The 22,391-nt window shown below is 34.8% G+C and overlaps 1 protein-coding gene across 7 annotated transcripts in view; it reads right to left on the bottom strand.

The window, feature by feature from the left end:
* LOC107635539 (probable disease resistance protein At4g27220) overlaps positions 1,975-22,391 on the bottom strand; it is a 26,449-nt gene continuing 6,032 nt past the window's right edge. For 3 of the 7 annotated variants that reach the window (XM_021122153.1, XM_021122150.1, XM_021122151.1), the window contains 2 exons: positions 16,338-16,439; positions 1,975-5,032 (listed from right to left, as the gene is read on the bottom strand). In XM_021122153.1, coding sequence (XP_020977812.1) covers positions 2,290-4,842 — 2,553 coding nt within the window. In that variant the 5' untranslated portion in view covers positions 4,843-5,032; positions 16,338-16,439 and the 3' untranslated portion in view covers positions 1,975-2,289. Of the gene's footprint in view, positions 5,033-16,337; positions 16,440-16,740; positions 16,938-21,121; positions 21,929-22,391 lie in introns of those variants that run through there. The other 4 variants (XM_021122152.1, XM_021122149.1, XM_021122154.1 and 1 more) reach the window with 4 other exon arrangements.

Here is a 22,391-nt window from a genome sequence, read left to right as displayed (position 1 = left end):
ACAAAAATAATTCTAAAATATGTGAATAAAATAAACTTGCCTCTAAAATATTTGAAAATTTGATAAAAATATACAGACGTCAATTATTTTCATTTATTTCTGTTAACAAAATAAGATGACATGACATTAAATTCATCTCTTTAGTCTCAGCCAATTATAAAAATCATCTAACATAAAATGAGATAAGAGGCCGTGGTGGTTGGGTGATGGATCATGGAATTTGGGGGCAGTGGCCGTTGGGTGGTCGGTGGTGAGTTGTTGTGTGATTGATGATGATCCTGGGAGAAAGGATAGAATGATTGTGTTGGTGGTGGCTATGATCTCACGATGATATTGAGATTGTTGATAATGATAACAATAGTGCGCATAGAGAGGTAAAATAAGAAATATTTGAAGAGAAATTCTTGAGTGTTAGCAATTTTTAGTGCATGTTTGGGCGCCATTATTTTGTTAAAAAAAGATCTTTTTTCAATAAAAAAAGATCTTTTTTTATTTTTTAATGTGTTTGGCAAATTTCTAGTAGTAAAAGTAAAAGCACTAGTAAAATAAAAAAAAGATCTTTTTTGAGAAGCTGTAATTTACATCTTTTTTTAAAAGATCTTTTTTTCTTAAAAAAAAGATGTTTTTCATGTAATAAATAAACAAAAAAATACTTTTATATTGTTATACCCAAACATAATTGATTGATAAAAAGACCTTTTTACATGAGATATCCAAACATAAAATTACTTTTACTTCTCTATAAGATCTTTTAAAAAAAGATAACTCAAAAAAAGATCTTTTTTAAAAAGCTCACCCAAACAAGCCCTTAGTATTATTTGGGGAACATAAATATTAAATTGTCATTTTATTAATTTATGTGCGTAAATTTTGAAAAGAGAAAGTTTAGACGGTCAGTATTTTTATTAAAATAATGTTAAACATATTTTTTTAAATAATAAATTAAAATAATATAACATATATGATAATTATTAGTTGAAATAAAATTTAAATAATATTTACAGGCTGGTTCAAATTATATATAAATATGATTTGGCTCATTGGTAAAACGATTTTCATTTTGGCTGAATTACGTAAAATCTCTCCTGCCTTGGCTTATTATGGTATTTTGCCCAAAAAAACATTTACCTATTTATTTTTTTATTTTTGCGAATACGCGAATATACGAATCACATATCTTGGTACCAACATAAAATTCACAATCCGATCTAATTAGTATGCGGATCTGATTTGATCCATGAACACCCCTAAATATTTTGCTTGTTTTAAAAATTAAAAGGAATAAGTTCGTTCTTATACTCATAGACATGGTATTAACTTTCAGAATTTGTGTAAAACTCACAAAAGTCATGTATTCAATAAATTATGCTTCAAAATAATACAAGTAATAGAGAGAGCTCAGTGAAGCAATAAGAGTGCAATAAACAAATTAGAGAACTTACATTGTCACAATCCAATTCGGCAGGGAAAAGAAAAACAAATAGAATTTCTCATAATACTAATAAACAACGCATGCTCAAACATTATATTTAACATAAATTTAGCATATTTACAAAGAATTATAATTTGGTGTTTACAGCATAATATAATTCAATAGGTCTATATATAAAACAAACTATTTTAAGTTCTTGACTTTTTGATTGTTATAATTTGATCTTTCAAATTAAAAAAAGTGTATCAATGTAATTCCTCCAGAAACTCAATACTGTTAGTGACGTGACATATTAGTAACGTGACATATTAAAACGATATTGTATACGTTTTGACATTAAAAAAGGTATTAAACGATGTCGTTTGTGGGTTGTGAGAAGAAACCCTTGTTAATTGTTATCTTGTATTGAATATTTAAACTAAATTTGTTAAATATAGTTTTTTTTTTAATATTGGGTATTAAATTAGTATTGTTACCTTGATTTGAATATTTAAATTTGTTATCAAAAATTTAAATGGACTAGATTTATTAGAACACCAAACACTCAAAATCCCCTATGGAACATTATATAGATGTGTCAATTATTGGAAACCACTAAATTGAAAATGTTCACAACCTAACACACATGTTGATGTTGGACACAAATTTCACACAGGGCTACACCTTATTCAATAGAACACATGATAAGGAAAAACAAAAGCTGCAAGCCCAAAGGCAAATAAGTCAAACCCAAAATGTCGTTCGGCCCACTTTCAGTGACGCAGCCCTGCAGAAGTTATTCCATTACAAGCTGAATATAGAAATCATTATGTTACCTCTGAACCATAGTAGAGACCTTACCAGAGCCCAAAAGAAAGTCATGTGGAAGAAGTAAATGATGACGATGAGACTTCAAATGGAGACCGACTTTCTAACTTGGGACACAGAAGGATGTCCAATTTCGGGAATGATTCAGAGATTATAATTCCTTTGCACACAGTCTCTAACATTGGCAAGTTACACAAGTCGAGTGAGGTTAAGTTGGGGAGTGTAATGACGGTGGAAGCAGCATCATCACTATCAGCATCACTGCTACCTGCTGCAAATATTTCTCTCAATGATTCACAACTCTCTACAATTAATGTCTGCAGGTTTTGAAGTTGGGGCAATAACCCTGCTGTTACCAACGTTTCTATCTCATTGCAATTGAAGATCTCCAAGTTCCTGAGTTGAGAGAAGACGGCATTTGGTTTGAGAGATTGTGTTGTTGTATCAGTAGCAGTAACATCTTTACAAATGACTGTTAAGCTCTCCAAATGGTAAAGCTGCAAGGATTGAAGGTTCTTGAGATTACTGCAAAAGGAACAATTACCAAATGAACAAAGCACGCTCTTCATTTCTGTGCATCTCTCAATTTGAATGTTCTCCAAAGAAGAAGGAGTAATATTTGACAGAGCATCACATAAACTTTTCCAACGCGGATTACATTCAATAGAGATTTTGGTAAGATCTTTTGGCAGCAAATGAGGGGATTCTTCGCCATCTAATAAATGTAAAATTTGGTGGTCGTTACCACCTGGACCAATACGATGATAAGATTCAAAAATCCATCGAGAGTTATCGAGACTACCCAAATAGAGAAGATAAGATTTGAGTGCAGAAGCAGAACCTGTGCTCCATATACCTGCAACAAAATTGTGACAGCTTTTGCAGTCATTAAAGCCACCCAGAAAATATTCAAGTGTGGTCAGCCCTTGTACATCCTCTATTTCAACATTTAGCAGAGTTGCGTCGAAGAGATTCAGATATTGCAAATTGGTCAGACCACGCAGCACCCTCCCTGATTCCAACCTCAACTTTTTATTGAAAGATAGATCCAGCCATCTCAAGTTTGTCAGCATTTCCAAGCCTAAAACTACCTCAACTTTAGTCTGTGAAATTACCAACCTTGACAATTTTTGAAGCCTTCCCAATGGAGGCACCTTTGCCAGAGCGTAACATTCATGAAGCAGTAGAGAAACAAGACAAGTCAAGTCCGACAGGGAATCCGGCAGAGAGGTTAACCTGCGATTATGAGATAGGTCAAGTATTGCTAGAGATTTCATGTGTGTGAAGAAGCATTCTGGGATGCTACTGATGCAATTACTACTCAGAATCAAGGTGGATAATCTTGGACAGTTGGGTGATATACCCGCTGGGATTTCTTTTATCATGTTTCTATCCAAAGAAACTAACTCCAAATCAGCAGTCCACTCCTGCAGGTGAGGTATTCCTGTCAATTCTTTACCACATCTAACTATCAACCTCTCAGATTCTTTCAATATATAACATGCCATATTTCTTACTGAATTCTGCATATCCCCAAAACGAAGCAATAATGAATGGTCTTCAAGTTCATTGAATATAGTATGGCCTTCATCGAAAATTGCGTCTAATCTGCTCCTCCCATTTATGGCTCCACTGTCAACCAGATTCATTATTATTTTGTCATCCTTCCAGAACTCAGAGTATAATGCACATTGCAAGAAACTATTTTGCATGGATTTATGTGTTAAGTTATCATAGCTCGCTTTTAATACTTGAAATACCTCTTCTTCCATCTCTCCCACCATCTCCCCTCTCTTAAGTTTATTCATCGCATGTCTCCACTGGTGAATGTTATCAACGCCTTTCATGGTTCTAGCCATTACACTGATTGCAAGCGGTAAACCACCGCATTCCCATGCAATATTCCTTGCAATCTCCAATATTCTAGGAGATAAGGTTGCAGGTGTTTTGTAATCTTCACCAAGTCTTAAAAGAAACAAGTCTAAACCTTCAGTTGAATAATCAAAACAAGAGAGAGGATAGATTGTTATTATATTACTTGTGGGGCAATCCATTTGTCGAAGCACATGTTTTAACCGACTTGTTATAATCAATTTAGAACCATTGATTCTACAACGAGGGATTCCCACCTTTTTCAGGTCAATAAATTTCCAAACATCATCCAAAATAAGCACCCATTTTCCTTTCTCTGATAATGCGGATGACAAATGTGCTGCTCTTGTTCTCTCATCATCATCTCCATTAAGCTTTGCACCAATTCTTCTGGCAATGTCTTCTTGAAGCTTTGAAATGCTGTATTCACGAGACACCGTGACCCAAATAACGCAGTTGAAAGTTCCTTTCCTTATGATTTGAGTTTCCATATAAGTTGCAAGACATGTTTTACCCACCCCTCCCATTCCATGTATCCCAATCATAAAGACTTCCTCGTCTCCAACAAGTTTCTGCATGCTCTTAACATTTCTCTCGAAATCTTCACCAACAAATTCATTTGACAACACCACAGGCTTTTCTTTCTTAAGCTTGATCACTTGTGCAGTTAATTGTTGTATTTGTGTGAGATAGTGTGGATGGTTTTCATTGAAATAATGAACTGCTCCCATAGCAAGATTCAAGCAATCACCAACTTTGTTTCTCAATTGTTGCAGTTTATTCAACCAATCATCAACTCGTCTTTCGCTCTGCTTGCCCTCAGACTTGAGCCACTCTAACTCTCCCTTAATGTCGTCTTCTTCAAGAGTTAAATCATGCAACAATTCATTTAACTGTTGCTTTGGGTCACCGCTGCCGATCCTATTACGTAAAGTTCAAATTTCAAACTCTCATTAAAAATTTATAAAATATAAACTTCTAATTCAAGGTGAAATTTGTATAAAAATAAAACATAAACAAATAAAACTATAAAAGTCTATTCACCCATACTAAACTTACTTAGAATTTACGTCATTGAATTCTAACTATTATATTCTACTAAATATGATTTACTAATCAAATTATGATGAGATTAAGATTAAACCTGATGAGTTTGAAAAACTCTAATTTAATTTTGATGATGAACAAACATTATTGAAATATTTAATTACAAAATTATTAATTTGATTTTCATTTAACATATGTTAATTAATAATTTTGTGATGCAGTTTTTTTAATTGGGCCGGAAAATAAATATGTTGCTAGCCCAAATTAAAACCAACAATCAGCCTTGTTACATGTTTCCTATTATGTGGCTGAATTGTTGTATTAATGGGCCAAGCTCAATGTTATTGCAACCAAGCCCATATTTAATTTTGATGAATGTTTTCCTATGCTTAATCCGTTCCAAAATTTTATCAGGAAAGCAAATGTTATTTTTGGGCCAAGAAACTTATTGATTATTGCAACCAAGCCCAATTCCATGAGAGTTCCTCATGCTTTGTCCGAATCCATGAAGCAAAGAAAAACAAATCCTCAAATGCTTCCAACGGGCTACACGCCAACTAAGGGAAGCAAAAGCAAGCTATTTTCAATTAATTAGTTTAACCACTTTGAATTGCTTTTCTTCAGATTCTTTCTTCTCTCTCACTTCTTTCTCTCTTCGGTTATTACACAGAAAATATTGGCAGCCATGGAAGCATAAATGAGCTACCGAAAGGAAGAGATAGCAAGCCTAAAGACCATCACAATGATGGCAAGAAAACATACTAAAATAAAAAATGAGTTGTGGCTGAGATTGTCACCAATTTTGGATAGATTTGGTGAGGTAATCTTGGCTTCTTCATGCTCAAAAAGGAAGAAGAAGATCACAGCCAGCCAGGGAGATTCTTGAAGCATGGCTTGTCTTTGATTCTGCTCAATCACCACAGGAAGTAGCTAGAGTGGCGAAGTGATGGTTGAGGCAGAGATTAAAGCAGATGAAGTCATTATCATCATGAAGCATCAAGGGCCAAAAATCCATCTTGGAGAGCAAGCCAAGGATGGAGAGCTCGGATTGATGAAGGATGATGATCAAGAAAGAACTAGAGGTAATTGCATGTTGGGTTTTGCATGGTTATCTCTTCTCTCTCTGTGTGGCCGAACCGGTTTCTTGAAGGAAGAAGAAGTTGGCTTGAGTTTTTGGCTTCAAGTGTGGAGGCTTCTCTCTTCTATAAAAAGGGGGAACAGCCACTGGTTGAAGCAAGGAGTTAGAAGTAAGCATTGAGAGTGCAAGGCACATGATTCTCAGAGCTACCTAAGCTTACAGATTTTCTTCTCCTTCAATGTATTCTGTTTAGTATTTTTCTGTTTAATTTTGTCATGTCTTGAGTCTCATGGAAAAAGGCAAACAGTGAGGTTTGTATGAAAATGCCATAGAGCGGAAAAAGGCAAAGAGTGCAAAATTAAAAGAAAAAGCCATAGATGTCTTAGAGTTCCTTTGTTCATCTATGTTGTGTTTCATGATTCTGTGGGAATCCCCTTGTAAGTTGGGTTAGCACTTTACAGTTTGTAATCAGATTGATTATAGTGAAATTTCATCATTGTTGTGATGGAGACTGGATGTAGGCTGCACTGCACTTAGCAGCTGAACCAGGATATATCTGGGTGTAATCTTTCTTCTCTCCTACTCCATTTCTGTTTTCTACTGCACAGGAGCAAAAACCAAAAATGTCTCGTGCCAAGTGACGAGACAAAATGAAAAAGTCTCGTGGCTAGGGATGAGCTAACAACAGAAAAGTCTCCTCAAAGTCCAGCAAGTGTTAGCAAGCAAAAAGGGGGCTAAGATTCAACCCCCCTTCTCTTAGCCACTGAAACCATCAATTGGTATCAAAGCTTGGTCTCAAAGAGATCAAGCTTTGCATCTTGGAGTAAAGATCCTCATGGCAGAGAACAGTGGTGTAAATGTGGTGTCCTATAATCTGACTGAAGGTCAATCAAGCAACAGACCTCCGCTTTTCAATGGGAAAAATTATACCTATTGGAAGGAGAGGATGAAGATATTTGTACAAGCAGTGGATTACAGACTTTGGAAGATTATCCTGGAAGGGCCTCAATTTCCAACTACCACAAGTGCTGAAGGAGTAGTCTCTCTCAAACCAGAAGCAAGATGGACCAAAAAAGATAGGAAGAAAATAGAGTTAAATGCCAAGGCAGTAAACCTGCTCAACTGTGCTATCAGCTTTGAGGAGTACCGACGAGTTTCACGATACACAACGGCAAAGGAAATTTGGGACAAGCTACAAATCACTCATGAAGGAACCACCATTGTTAAGAAAACTTGGACAGACATGTTGAACAGAGAATATGAAATGTTTGCAATGAAGGAAGGAGAGTCCATTGATGAACTGTTCGAACGGTTCAACTCCATCATTGTTGGCTTAGATGCTCTGGGAATTACACATTCAGAATCTGTGCTAGTGAGAAGAGTGTTGAGATGTCTTACAAAAGAGTGGGAAACAAAAGCTTTAATTATTTCTGAGAGCGATAGCTTAGAATCCATGACAGTTGATGATTTGAGAGGAAATCTTCTTGCTTTTGAAAACACCTATTTGAAAAAAGATCCAAAAAAGAAAGGAATAGCGTTTTCTTCTGTAACTAACCCTCTGGATGATGAATCCAGTGATAACTCTTCTGAAAATGAGTTTGTGTTGTTTGCAAAAAAATTCAGGAAAATGGTGAAGCTCAAAGGCAAAGGCAGCAGCTCAAGGAAGATGAAGAAAGACCTTAACAAAGTAACCTGTTACAATTGCAAGGAAATGGGGCACTTCAAATCTGATTGTCCCAAGTTAAAGAAGGAGGAAAAGCCGAAAAGAGGAAAGAAGAAGGGACTGATGACCTCATGGGAAGATTTGGAGAATGATTCAGATGATGATGATGAAGAAACCGAGACCAAGTCACAACCATGTCTCATGGCAGATCACATAGATCAGGTAGTCTTTCATAACCCTAACACTGAGGATCTTCATCTTATGATAGACCACCTTTCTGAAAAAATAAGATGCTTTCTGTTGGAAAATCAAGAACTTGAACAACAAATCACCATTCTTAAAGCTGAAAACAGTTTTCTTAAAGAGAAAGTGAGAGAGGTCGAAACTGCTTGTGATCTTATTAAAAAAAATAAGCAGTTAAGAGCCCAAATTAAGAGCTGTGAAAGTAATCATTCCGTTCTTGCATATGTGGATTGTTTTAAGCAAAATGAAGAGTTGCTTAAAGAGGTTAAAAGACTTAAAGAAGACCTAGCCCAGTTCACCCAAAGTTCTGAAAATATGAATCAAATTCTGGCTAGTCAAAAACCTCTTTATGATAAGGCTGGGTTGGGGTTTTATAAATCTGAAAAATCTCATTTTGAAAACATTGCTTCATATTCAAATGATACAAGGTATCAAGACCCCACCTACTTTAACAAAACAGCAACTCCAAGATTTTGTAGGGTATGCAAACGAAATGGACACTTTCCCATTCAATGTTTCTTTGGTGAAAGAATGATTGGTGATAAAGTTTGTAAAGTTGTTTTTTATTACAATGGCTTAGGACATAAGAGATGGTTTAACGTGAAAGGATCCAAGAAAATTTGGATACCTGAGGTCACTTAAGCTTGTTTTGTAGGTGTGCCTAGCATCCAAACGGAAAGAAAATATGTGGTATATGGACAGCGGATGCTCTAAGCATATGACCGGAAAGACAACCTTCTTCATAAAGCTTGATGAATATGATGGAGGACTTGTCACTTTTGGTGATGATGCAAAAGGAAAAATTTTGGCTGTTGGGAAAGTTGGTAAAAATTTTTCTTCTTGTATAAATGATGTTCTCCTTGTACATGGTTTGAAACATAATTTACTTAGTGTTAGTCAATTGTGTGATTTGGGTTTTGAAGTTATTTTTAAGAAGTTTGTTTGTTTGGTTGAAAACTGGGGATATTTTATTTGAAGCCAAAAGGTGTAACAATGTGTATGGATTAACTCTTGAGGAATTAAAGGAACAAAATGTAACATGCTTTACATCTCTTGAATCTGAAAAATGGCTTTGGCATAGAAAGTTGGGTCATGCTAGCATGTACCAAATTTCTAAGCTAGTCAAAAAGAATTTGGTTAGAAGAATTCCAAATATTAAGTTTGAAAAGGATCTTACTTGTGATGCTTGCCAATTAGGCAAACAAGTAAAATCATCTTTTAAATCAAAAGATGAAATCTCAACCAAAAGGCCATTAGAAATGTTACATATTGATCTTTTTGGTCCTACTAGAACTCAAAGTTTAGGAGGTAAATTCTATGGTCTTGTGGTGGTAGATAATTACTCTAGATTTGGTTGGGTACTTTTCCTTACTCATAAGAATGATGCTTTTCAAGCCTTTTTCACTCTTTGCAAGAAAATTCAAAATGAAAAGGATTTGAAAATTGCCCATTTGAGAAGTGATCATGGAAGGGAATTTGAAAATCAAAATTTTGAAAAATTCTGTGATGACTTAGGAATTTCTCATAATTTTTCGTGTCCTAGAACCCCCCAACAAAATGGGGTGGTTGAAAGAAGAAATAGAAGTCTTCAAGAGATGACTAGGGCTATGCTATGTGAGAATGAGATTCCTAAATTTTTGTGGGCTGAAGCTGTGAACACAGCATGTTATATTTTAAATAGAACTATCATTAGAAAAGGGTTAAAGAAAACCCCTTATGAACTATAGAAAGGAACCCCTCCAAATCTTAAGTACTTTCATGTTTTTGGATGCAAATGTTTTGTACTTAATAATAAAGAAAATCTTGGAAAGTTTGATCCAAAATCCTATGAAGGAATGTTTGTTGGATATTCCACCACAAGCAAGGCCTATAGAGTTTATCTCAAAGAGCATAGAACCATAGAGGAATCCATACATGTTACTTTTTGTGATTCTAACTTAATTTCCAGTATTGTGAAGGATATTGATTCAGATTGTGAAGAGGCTGGAACAAATAAAGAAAATTCCAAACCTGTGCAAAGTGAAGAATTTGTCAGCCCGGTTTTGTCTCGTCAGATTGGAGGAGACATTTCCATTTTGGCTCCTGAGCAGGCACGAGCAACTGAAACAGTGAGACCACCAGAAGATCATCAAAGCTCAACACCTGTCCGAAAACCTAGAGAATGGAAGTCTATGAGGGGTTATCCTCATGACTTCATCATTGGTGATCCCTCTCATGGTGTAACAACAAGATCATCCACCAAAAGGAAAGCCGAACCTAGCAATCTTGCTCTCTTGTCACAAATAGAGCCCAACAATGTCAAACAAGCTCTTGAGGATCCATCATGGGTTAAGGCCATGCAAGAAGAGCTAGCTCAATTTGACAAGAATGAGGTTTGGACATTAGTACCTTATCCGGATGGTAAGAAGGTAACGGGTACTAAGTGGGTATTTAAAAATAAGCTTGGTGAGGATGGACAAGTTGTTCATAACAAGGCTAGATTAGTGGCCCAAGGTTACGATCAAGAAGAGGGTATAGATTTTGATGAGTCTTTTGCTCCGGTAGCTAGAATGAAAGCAATTAGATTGCTTCTTGCCTATGCCGCCCATAAAGGTTTCAAAATGTTTCAAATGGATGTTAAGTGTGCTTTCCTTAATGGCTTTATTGATAGAGAAGGGTATGTGGCACAACCTCCCGGTTTTGAACAAAAAGAGTTTCCAAATCATGTTTTCAAATTAACTAAGGCTCTTTATGGTCTTAGACAAGCTCCAAGAGCTTGGTATAAAAGGCTTAGTGCCTTCTTGTTGGAAAATCAATTTCAAAGGGGTACCACCGACACTAATTTGTTTATTAAAGCATCTATTGATGACATACTCCTTGTTCAAGTTTATGTTGATGATATTGTATTTGGATCGGCCAACATTTCCTTATGTGAAGAGTTTGGAAAACTCATGACTAGTGAGTTTGAAATGAGTTTAATGGGAGAGCTTACTTTCTTTCTTGGCCTCCAAATTAAACAAACTCCTAGTGGTACTTTTATTTACCAAGGGAAGTATGCAAAAGAGCTTATCAAAAAGTTTGGCCTAGAAATTTCCAAATCAATGGGGACTCCAATGCATCCCAACACAAAACTTGAAAAGGATGATGATGGTCAAGATGTGGATAAAACAAGGTATAGGGGAATGATAGGTTCACTCATGTACCTTACCTCCTCTAGACCGGACATTGTCCAAAGTGTGGGTGTATGTTCAAGGTTTCAATCTCACCCAAAAGAATCCCATCTCATGGCTGTTAAGCGCATCATTAGATATATTAAGGGAACTTGTGATTATGGATTATGGTATCCTAAATCTGATGACTTTTGTGCAGTAGGGTTTTGTGATGCAGATTTTGCGGGAGATAGAGTGGATAGACAAAGCACATCCGGCATGTGTTGCTTCCTTGGAAGCTCACTCAATATGTGGTCAAGCAAAAAGCAAGCCACAGTGGCTTTATCCACAGCTGAAGCAGAATACATTTCCGCATCTGCATGTTGCATTCAATTAATTTGGTTAAAAACACAATTAGAAGATTACAAATTAAAAATCAATAGTATACCCTTATTTTGTGATAATATGAGTGCTATAAACATTTCTAAAAATCCTGTTTTGCACTCAAGAACAAAGCACATTGAAATTAAATATCATTTCATTAGAGAACATGTACAAAAGGGAACTATTGATATTCAATTTATAAAATCTGAAGACCAAATTACTGATATTTTTACAAAACCTCTCTGTGAAGACAGATTCTGCACCTTGAGAAAAAGTTTGGGAATGTTTGATTTAAGTTTCATTGAAAATTTGTGAATTTTTTAACTCTGTTCAGTTTTGTCTCGTAGGTTTGGACGAGATAAAAATGCAAGCTTGATGGAGGAGCTATGATCAAGGGGGAGGCAACGCAGATTTAAATTTTCATGGGCCCCACCTAATAATTCCTGACCCCACCATGACAGTTTAGTTAGTTATTCTTTCTTTAAAAAATAAAATCACAAAATCCCTTGATTTGTCTTTTCAAATCTTGTTGGAAGAAGTATGTTGTCAAATCATATCTTTTCCTTCCAACTAATCCCTTGATTCAAGGAAAACCCCCTCTTTATCACTTTTTGAAACTCCCATTTGGTTAATAACCGCGCCATTATGGTCATTAACCTCTCCATCATCTCTCTCCAATCCTCATTTATTGCACCACTAACCTCCCTCCACCCTCATTCTCTTTCGGCCCTCACCTCTTCATATTCAACCTCTTCATTTCTCCTACCATGAAAAAGAAAACTACACCTAGGAGAAGTAACCGAACCCCCATTCAAAAAAATCCACCTTTTTCATCACCTCCAACCCATACACATATCCATCTCCATTCTACCTCCTCTTCTACTCATTCCACTCCATCCAAAAGGACCAAAACCATGCGCCGTAAGGTTGTTGCCAAGAAAACGTCAGGGAGAGGCAAATCTGGAAAGGCCAAGGAACCAAGTGTTGAAGAGGAAGAAGACGAGTCACATACCTCACCTCCTCAATCATCACCGAAAAGATCCACCCCACATGCAAGGAGCTTTCAAAAGAGGCAGAAAAGCTTTGTGTTGCATGATACTAATGAACCCGCGAATTTGGAGTCACTCGAATTCAAGAACAAGTTTCACAAACCTCATTCCTATTTTGATCCCTCTAGGTTCTACTCATGTGCATTCTATTAATTTCACAAAAAGGTCTTGCTGAAACGACATCTCTGCCCCTCTTACTTGGTGAATCTTGAAAATCTGGCCACCAAAGGAATCAATTTTTCTTCTCTGTTTGATGCTCTGAAATGGACCCCTCTGGTTCATATTCAGAAACTGGTTTACCCGGGGCTGGTCCAGGAATTCTATGCAAATATGTGTTTGATTGATGGCTCAATCCATTCTTACGTCAAGCGTGTTTACATCACTCTCAATCCTGAAACTGTAGGTGCTGCTCTTGGGTATGAAGATGAAGGACCAAAAGTTTACATGATTGATAAATGGGATGATCAAGTAGGAGTCACACAACAAGCTGTCTTGCAATACATCTGTGCAAACCTTTCTGGACTAGATGGATTAATCCCAACTCACAAAGTACTCGGCCCGGAGAACTCTCTATTGCACCGTATCATCACTCATATCCTCACTCCTCAAAGTGGTTCTCACCATAGAGTAACAGTTTTTGATTCTATTATCCTATTTGCTCTCATTACTTCTACCCCAATTTCATTTGCTTATATTATGATACGTCATATGTGGGAAGCAGTAAAGAGTACTAAAAAGGATAATCTTCCATATGGCATGTTTCTCACATGTATATTTGAGTACTTTAAGTTTGATTTGTCTAATGAATCTGTTGAGAACAAGATTTCCATGATTAAAGGAGGAGGAGTTTCGGGCAAGAAAGGCAAGCAGTCTGTTCCCTCTGAACCATCTCTCAGCGATCTAGAGAGCCGTCCTGAACCCTCAGATGTCACTCAATCAATCCGGGAAGTTCTCAAAGAGTTTCGCAACATGGCCAAGCTAATGCGTAAATCTCACAAGGCTGCCCGGAAATTGGAATATGAATAGGAAAGGGCTTGAAAAAAATGTCACGAAAGAGTTAGTTTCATGATTAAAAGCTTTGATGATGACATGGGAACAGGGGATTATGATGATGATTCCGGTTCAGAGATCAATCTTTCTGATGATTAATGACTGTTTCTTTACTTTATTTGATATTGGCTCCATTAGGCTCAATCTGTTTTTTGTAGGAGCATGACTTGATACTCACTGCTCTATGATACTTTGCTACTCTCTTGTTACTTTATTATGGATACTTTGTTATGTTGTTCATATTTTGTGCAGGTGCCCCTTGATGCCAAAAGGGGGAGAAAATTTAGTTTCCAAAATTGAAATTGAAACTAAAGAAACAGGGGATGAAATTTTCAAATTGAAAATTCATTATCTCTCTTGTTTAAAGAATGCATGTTGTTATTGCATTTGTCTTACTATGGTTACTACTGTTGGAAATACACTTGGCATTTGGTTTATGATGATGTTTGACAATATGTTTGTATTGATCATATGAATGCCTGATTGTTGATTTATCTTGATAAACATGCTTGTATTGAAATAGGAATATTCTTATTCATCTTGGTAAACATGTTGGTTTGAACATTTATTTTTGGCAGTTCCTTTAAATTGTGATATCTAACAGTTGCCATGTTTTGATGTGATCATATGTGATTCAAAAATATTTTTCTTAAATGAATAATATAGCTCTGATATATTGACTGGAAAATATTTGAAATTTTTGAACCACTTTGTTTTGTTGTATAGTTTGAGCAGTAAATCAGTTTATGATATCAAATGAGTTTTGATTATCAATTAAAACTGCTCATAAATCAAGCATTTAGTATCATCTACCATGCTAAATAACATTGTTCTTGAAGCTTGATTAAAATGTTACAGGTTAGTGCTTCCCTTGGTAAAATAAGCATACATCAAGGGCGAGCCATGTGACATTTAGAAAGGGGGAGAAATTCAATCTTCAAAGGGAGTACTCATACTCAATTTTTTTTTAAATTTCTTTCTATTTCAATTTTAATAATGTTTGTCATCAAGGGGGAGATTGATGAGTTTGGAAAACTCTAATTTAATTTTGATGATGAACAAACATTATTGAAATATTTAATTACAAAATTATTAATTTGATTTTCATTTAACATATGTTAATTAATTATGGAAGCAAAAATGAGCTACCGAAAGGAAGAGAAAGCAAGCCTAAAGACCATCACAATGATGGCAAGAAAACATACTAAAATAAAAAATGAGCTGTGGCTGAGATTGTCACCAATTTTGGATAGATTTGGTGAGGTAATCTTGGCTTCTTCATGCTCAAAAAGGAAGAAGAAGATCACGGCCAGCCAGGGAGATTCTTGAAGCATGGCTTATCTTTGATTCTGCTCAAGCACCACAGGAAGTAGCTAGAGTGGCGAAGTGATGGTTGAGGCAGAGATTAAAGCAGATGAAGTCATTATCATCATGAAGCATCAAGGGCCAGAAATCCATCTTGGAGAGCAAGCCAAGGATGGAGAGCTCGGATTGATGAAGGATGATGATCAAGAAAGAACTAGAGGTAATTGCATGTTGGGTTTTGCATGGTTATCTCTTCTCTCTCTGTGTGGCCAAACCGGTTTCTTGAAGGAAGAAGAAGTTGGCTTGGGTTTTTGGCTTCAAGTGTGGAGGCTTCTCTCTTCTATAAAAAGGGGGAACAGCCACTGGTTGAAGCAATGAGTTAGAAGTAAGTATTGAGAGTGCAAGGCACGGGATTCTCAGAGCTACCTAAGTTTACAGATTTTCTTCTCCTTCAATGTATTCTGTTTAGTATTTTTCTGTTTAATTTTGTCATGTCTTGAGTCTCATGAAAAAAGGCAAACAGTGAGGTTTGTATGAAAAAGCCATAGAGCGGAAAAAGGCAGAGAGTGCAAAATTAAAAGAAAAAGCCATATATGTCTTAGAGTTCCTTTGTTCATCTATGTTGTGTTTCATGATTCTGTAGGAATCCCCTTGTAAGTTGGGTTAGCACTTTACAGTTTGTAATCAGATTGATTATAGTGAAATTCCATCATTGTTGTGATGGAGACTGGATGTAGGCTGCACTGCACTTAGCAGCTGAACCAGGATATATCTGGGTGTAATCTTTCTTCTCTCCTACTCCATTTATGTTTTCTACTGCACAGGAGTAAAAACAAAAAATGTCTCGTGCCAAGTGACGAGACAAAATGAAAAAGTCTCGTGGCTAGGGACGAACTAAAAACAGAAAAGTCTCTTCAAAGTCCAGCAAGTGTTAGCAAGCAAAAAGGGGGCTAAGATTCAACCCCCGCTTCTTTTAGCCGCTGAAATCATCAAAACCAAATATGTAATTATTGTGCCAAGTTTAATTTATCGATCAAAACTTTCTAATAAAATTTCACTTCACTTTCTAAATCTAGATTTATACATACCATCTCCCTTTGTTGTTTATGCTTGAGAATTTAACTGGAATTTAACTAATATATAGTTACATAGATATACACACTTTTGAGATCTCCAAAAGAAATAATATATTTTATTAGATTTCTCAAATTATGGTGGAAGAAACAGAAATCTGTTTATGCAACGCAATGCTGAATTCATGGGAGCAAGGGGTGCTTACCTCCCAGCAAGTTGATGGGTTGACTAATAATATTAATTGAATGCTGCATTAAACCTCCAAAGAAGGCATCAACTATTTCATGGTCATCATCTTCAGCTGCCACTTAATTGGTACAAACATGATGAGACAGGAAAAGATCCAGTCAAGACTTTTATACTTCAACACAAGTAGTTGGTAAAAACAAAACTAAAGCAATGACAAATAGATACATAACTATTTATAGATCAGAAATAATCATTAATGTTTCTCCTCTTTTCAATTTATACTTTTGGAACAACTAATTAATTCATAATGTAGTATCTTTGAGTGTACGAAGAAACATATATAAAGTATTCAATCGCTTAAATCCATGATGAATCAACTTAAAATAATTTCAAGAAACTATCACAGTATTATAAATTACCTTCCCCTGGTGGATTCATTGGATTTGTAGTTCACAATGCAACCGCGTTATTCATTATGATATTGTACCTTAGACTTTAGAGTTCTGATACTTGATATTGCATGCATATACCAAATTTATTAAAATTTTTATTTTATAGGTGATGATGAAAGTATATTCTTCAAATTTTAAATTTGTATGTCATTATTTTTATTTTCATGCTTTGCAAGCATCTCTATTAATAATATAATCTGCTCAAATGAAATAAACATTTATACAAATTAAGAAGACGGCAAAAAATAAATTAATAAGTAAATTGATAATCATGCATAGATTTTGTTCGCTAGATATTATTATTGAACTTAAGGCTGGCCTTTCTTTCACAATGCTAGCTACTACCCCTCCAGACTAGACAATGGATATTTCAACCATGGATATATGTATATAGATATGATCAATTAACTCTTAATAACTTATAAGAGACAATACTTATTAATTAGGTTGGATATGCACTACAACATTTAAAATTGTTAAACCAAATTTTTTATTTGAGTAATGCTACGCATCTAAATCTTTTTAAGGATATTTTTTTTTTGTTACCAAATATTTTTAAACCAAATCTAACAAAATAAAACAATAAAATTTAGAATAATAATAATATAACCAGATTAGATTTGTTATGAACTCTTCTACTCTCACAAACGTCAAAACTTAATACTGTCGACTGTATATGAATATAAATTTTATTATTTTATATCTACAGCTAAAGAGGTTAAAATTCACCATCTTGTATATAGTAACAAATTATTAGATGTAGATCTCAGTTATAATTGAGTATCACGTTTAGCTTCTTTTTTAATTAATAATGTTGTGATGAATATTCGGAACCTCTGGTATTTGTCGATAATTATAGGCGTTGGGATAGTGTATAGCTCCAAGGTTTAGTAGAGATTGGAATTGTAGCTTCCTCTCAATGGAAATTGATTGTATTCAAATGTTTGTATTTCTGTAATTAAATTTCTTGCTTTTTGATTTAATTTGTTTGAATCTCGTGTTTTCGTATTAATATTGTTCTCTCTTATACTTATGATTTTGACCTTCATAATTTGTGTAGAACTCACAAAAAGTCGATGTATGAAGCTTAAAATAATACAAGTGCAGTAGTATAGAGTACGTAGTGTTCTAGCAAACATATTAAGGAGCTTACAGATTCGATAACTACAACTTTTATTTCAAGGAAACATTTTAGTAGTGATATTCGGTTATTCACACTCCAAAACATTATAATTAAACAAAAAATTTACAATTCAATAATTTCTATGAATTTAAAAGCACGAGTATCATATGTATCAAAAAGACATTGCTACTGTTGATATGATTTTCAACGATATATATATATATATATGATGAGTAAATTACTAAATCAGCCAAATTGGTACTAGGAATATTTTAGTGCTAACAAAAATAACTCTAAAATATGTCATTGATAAAATAATCTCTAAAATATTTTAAAATCTGATAAAAATAACTAGACTTCAATTGTTTCCATTTCTGTTAACGAAATAGATGACATGACATCGAATTCATCACTCTAGACTTAGCCAATTAGCTTTTTAATCACATCTCTCACCTCACAGGCACACATGCAGCCGTCTCTCTTCCTCCAAAACTCAACTCTAAAATCATTCTAAACTCAGAACCATCACCATCACCATTTTGGGTGTAAAATAAAAGGTCACTTATGTGCTAATTTGGCAACTTCAAAATAGCTTAACTAAATTGCGTTAACTAACATATTAAGATAAAATAAAGCATTTAAAACTATCTTATCATATTTAGCTTTTATCATCGCAAAACCCGAGTTTAGACTTATTTATTATCCGTGGTATTATTTATGCTAGTAGTAATTAACAAGATGGTCCCCGTGAAATGGAAAAATTAGATGATTATATAAAAGGAAAATTAAAATGAGAAAAAAAAAGGACATACATGAATATGATACATCAATGACAAAATGGCAAAGGGGAAGACTTAACGAAGACTTGTCAACTTATATATTTTTTATAAATAGATTATTTTAATACCTTAAAAATATATAAAATGATTATATTATCATTTAATTAGACTAAATCTTCTGATAAAATAAATTTATATGATCATAATTCAGTATCAAAGAAATTAATAATTATATTACTGTTTTTTTAGAAAATTAACGTGCAACTAATGTAAATGAATCTCTATATACTAAACATGGAAATAGATTCTCTCAATTTTTTTTTTACAATTGAAGAAGTAAAATGTGTTCTCACCGTTAATTTTATAAATGAGACTAAGAAAAAATATGAGAGAAAGAACAATAAAGAATTATAGATCACACATAACTCTCTCCATTTTTTTTAACAAATTGAGAGAATTTATTTTCTACTAAACACTGAGATATAAATCAAAATATGAAAAAAGACCATATATATATATATATATATATGGCGAAGAGGTCTGAAATTATTACACCCATAGAAGAAAACAAGATTATTTAAATAAAAAGGAACTATGATGATGAGACTTGAAAGTGATGGTGATTTTTAAACTTAGGACACTCATCGATCTCCAATTTCGGCAAATATGTAGAGATTATAGTTCCTTTGCATAGAATCTCTAACTCTGGCAAGTGACACAACTCGAGTGTGGTTAGGTTGGGGAGCGAAATGGTGGAAACACGCTCATCAAATATTTCTTTCAATGAATAACATCTCACTGCACTTAATGTCTGCAGGTTTTGAAGTTGGGGCAATAACGCTGCTGTTACCAACGTTGTTATCCCATGGCAATATGAGATATTTAAGCGCATGAGATGAGAGAAGATGGAATTTGATTTGAGAGGCTGTGTTATTGTATTAGTAACTGGAACATCTTCTTTACAAATGACCGTCAAGCTCTCCAAATCATCAAGTTGCAAGGATTGAAGGTTGTTGAGATTACTGCAAAAGGAACATCTACCAAATAAACAAAACAAGCTCTTCATTTTCGTGCAACCCTCAACTTCGATGTTCATCAAAGAAGAAGAAGCATTATTTGACAGAGCATCACATAAGCTTTTCCAACACGTATTAAAATCAATGGAGAGCTTGGTAATATCTTTTGGCAGCAAATGAGCCAAGTCTTTGCAATCTGATAAATGTAGAAATTGGTTGTTGTCATCACTTGGATCAATAACATCGTAAGCTTTCAAAATCCATTCAGAATCAGAGATATCACCCAAATAGAGAAGATAACATTTGGGTGTAGAACCTCTGTTCCATATGCTTGCCACATAATTGTTATAGCTTTTGCTATCATCAAAGCCGGCCACAAAATATTCGAGTGAGATCATCCCTTGTACATCCTCTAATTCCACGTTTAACAGAGCAGAGTCGAAGAGATTGAGACATTGCAAATTGGTCAAATCACGTAGTACGCTCCCTGCTTTCAACCTCAATTTTTTATTGTAAGAGAGATCAAGCCATGTTAAGTTTGTTAGCATTTCCAAGCCTGGAACCACCTCAACTGAAGTGCCTGAAATTACCAACCTTGACAATTTTTGAAGCCTTCCCAATGGAGGCACCTTTTTCAAAGCTTTACATCCGTGGAGCACTAGAGAAACAAGACAAGACAAGTCAGACAGCGAATCCGGTAGTGAGGTTAAACTGCGATTTTGAGATAGGTCAAGTATTGCTAGAGATTTCATGTGTGTGAAAAAGCATTCTGGAATGCTAATGATGTGATTGTTACTGAGAATCAAGGTGGATAACCTTGGACAATTTGGTGATATACCCGCTGGGATTTGTTCAATCCTGTTTGTATCCAAAGAAACTATGTCCAAATCAGCACTCCATTCCAGCAAGTGAGGTATTCCTCCAAATAATCTTTGATCATATCTCACTATGCACCTCTGAGATTCATTCAGTATACGACATGCCATATTTCTCATTGAATTCTTCATCCTCAGAATCTTAGAATGAGGCAATAATAACGAATGGTCTTCAAGTTCATTGAATATGGTATGCCCTTCACAAAAAATTTCTCCCAAGCTCCTCCTTCCATTTATAGCTCCACTATCAACCAGCATCATTATCATTTTATCATCTCTGTGGATTTCAGAGTATAATGCACAAAGCAAGAAACTATTTTGCATGGATTTATGTCTTAAGCTATCATAGCTTAGTTTTAATACTTGAAATACCTCTTCTTCCATCTTCTGTCTAAGTTTATTCAACGCATGTCTCCACTGATGAATGTCTTCAATGTCTTTCATGGTTCTGGCCATTACATTGATTGCAAGTGGTAAACCACCACATTCCCGTGCAATAGACTCTGCAATCTTTAATATATGAGTTTTGCGATCTTCACCAAGTCCTACAAGAAATAACTCCAAACCTTCACTGCAAGAGAGAGGATGCATTGTTATTATATTAAGTGTGGGGCAATCCATCTGTCGAAGCACATGTTTCAGCCGACTTGTTAGAATCAGTTTAGAGCCACAACGAGGGATTCCCACCTTTTGCAGATCAATAAATTTCCAGACATCATCTAAAATAAACACCCATTTTCCTTTCTCTGATAAAGCAGATGACAAATGTGCTGCTCTTGTTCTCTGATCTCTACCAAGCTTTACACCTATTGCTTCAGCGATGTCTTCTTGAAGCTTTGAAATGGTATACTCACGAGATACGGTGACCCAAATGACGTGGTTGAAGGTTCCTTCCCTTTTGATTTGAGTTTCCAAATGAGTTGCAAGACATGTTTTACCCACCCCTCCCATTCCATGTATCCCAATCATCAACACTTTCTCATCTCTAACAAGCTCCCACATCTTCTCCACATTTCTCTCGAAATCTTCACCAACAACTTCATTTGACAAAACCACAGGCTTTCTCCGCTTAAGCTCGCTCAGTTGTGCATTTGATTGCTGTATTTGTCCAAGATCGTGTGGATAGTTTTCACTGAACTTATGAGTTGCTGCCATCACAAGATTCAAACAATCACCAACTTTTGTTTCTCAATTCTTGCAGTTCATTCAACAAATCATCAACTTGTTTCTTGCTCTGCTTGCCCTGAGATTTGAGCCACTCTAGCTCTCCCTTAACGTCGTTTTCTTCAAGGGTTATCAGCAATTCATGTAACTTGTTAATCTCATCACTTACAAAATCATCATTGTTGCTTTGGGCCACGGCTGCCGACCCTATTACATAAAGTTCAAAATTTAAACGCATATAAAATTTGTCAATGAGCCTTAGCTCAAGTGGCATATGTTCCTCATTTTAATTTATATTAGTAAGTATTTTTAATGCAGTTAATATCTTTTTTTGGTGACTATGCAGTTAATATCTTTAATCTAGTAATTAGTATCATATTTTTAGTTAATACTTTTAAATATTATAATTTACTGCTAAAATTTTCCTATGGATCAACTTGGCTAAAAATTATATATAAAACATAAAATTAAACATATAAAATATAAGCACTGATAAAATCATATGTGCATCATAATAAGCAATTTTTATTATTTAATATAACTGGAACGTCGTAACAAGAAAAAATAAAAATATATTTTAAGTGGAACTTAATCTAAAAGTATAAAATATATCAAAAATATCATTATAATATCCTGATTGTCTTAAATTAAACAAACATGT

The sequence above is a fragment of the Arachis ipaensis genome, chromosome B04, assembly GCF_000816755.2.
Source record: "Arachis ipaensis cultivar K30076 chromosome B04, Araip1.1, whole genome shotgun sequence".
In the NCBI taxonomy this organism is placed as follows: domain Eukaryota; kingdom Viridiplantae; phylum Streptophyta; class Magnoliopsida; order Fabales; family Fabaceae; genus Arachis; species Arachis ipaensis.
Note: the sequence above shows the minus strand (reverse complement) of the source record. Positions and strands in the feature narration are given on the sequence as shown.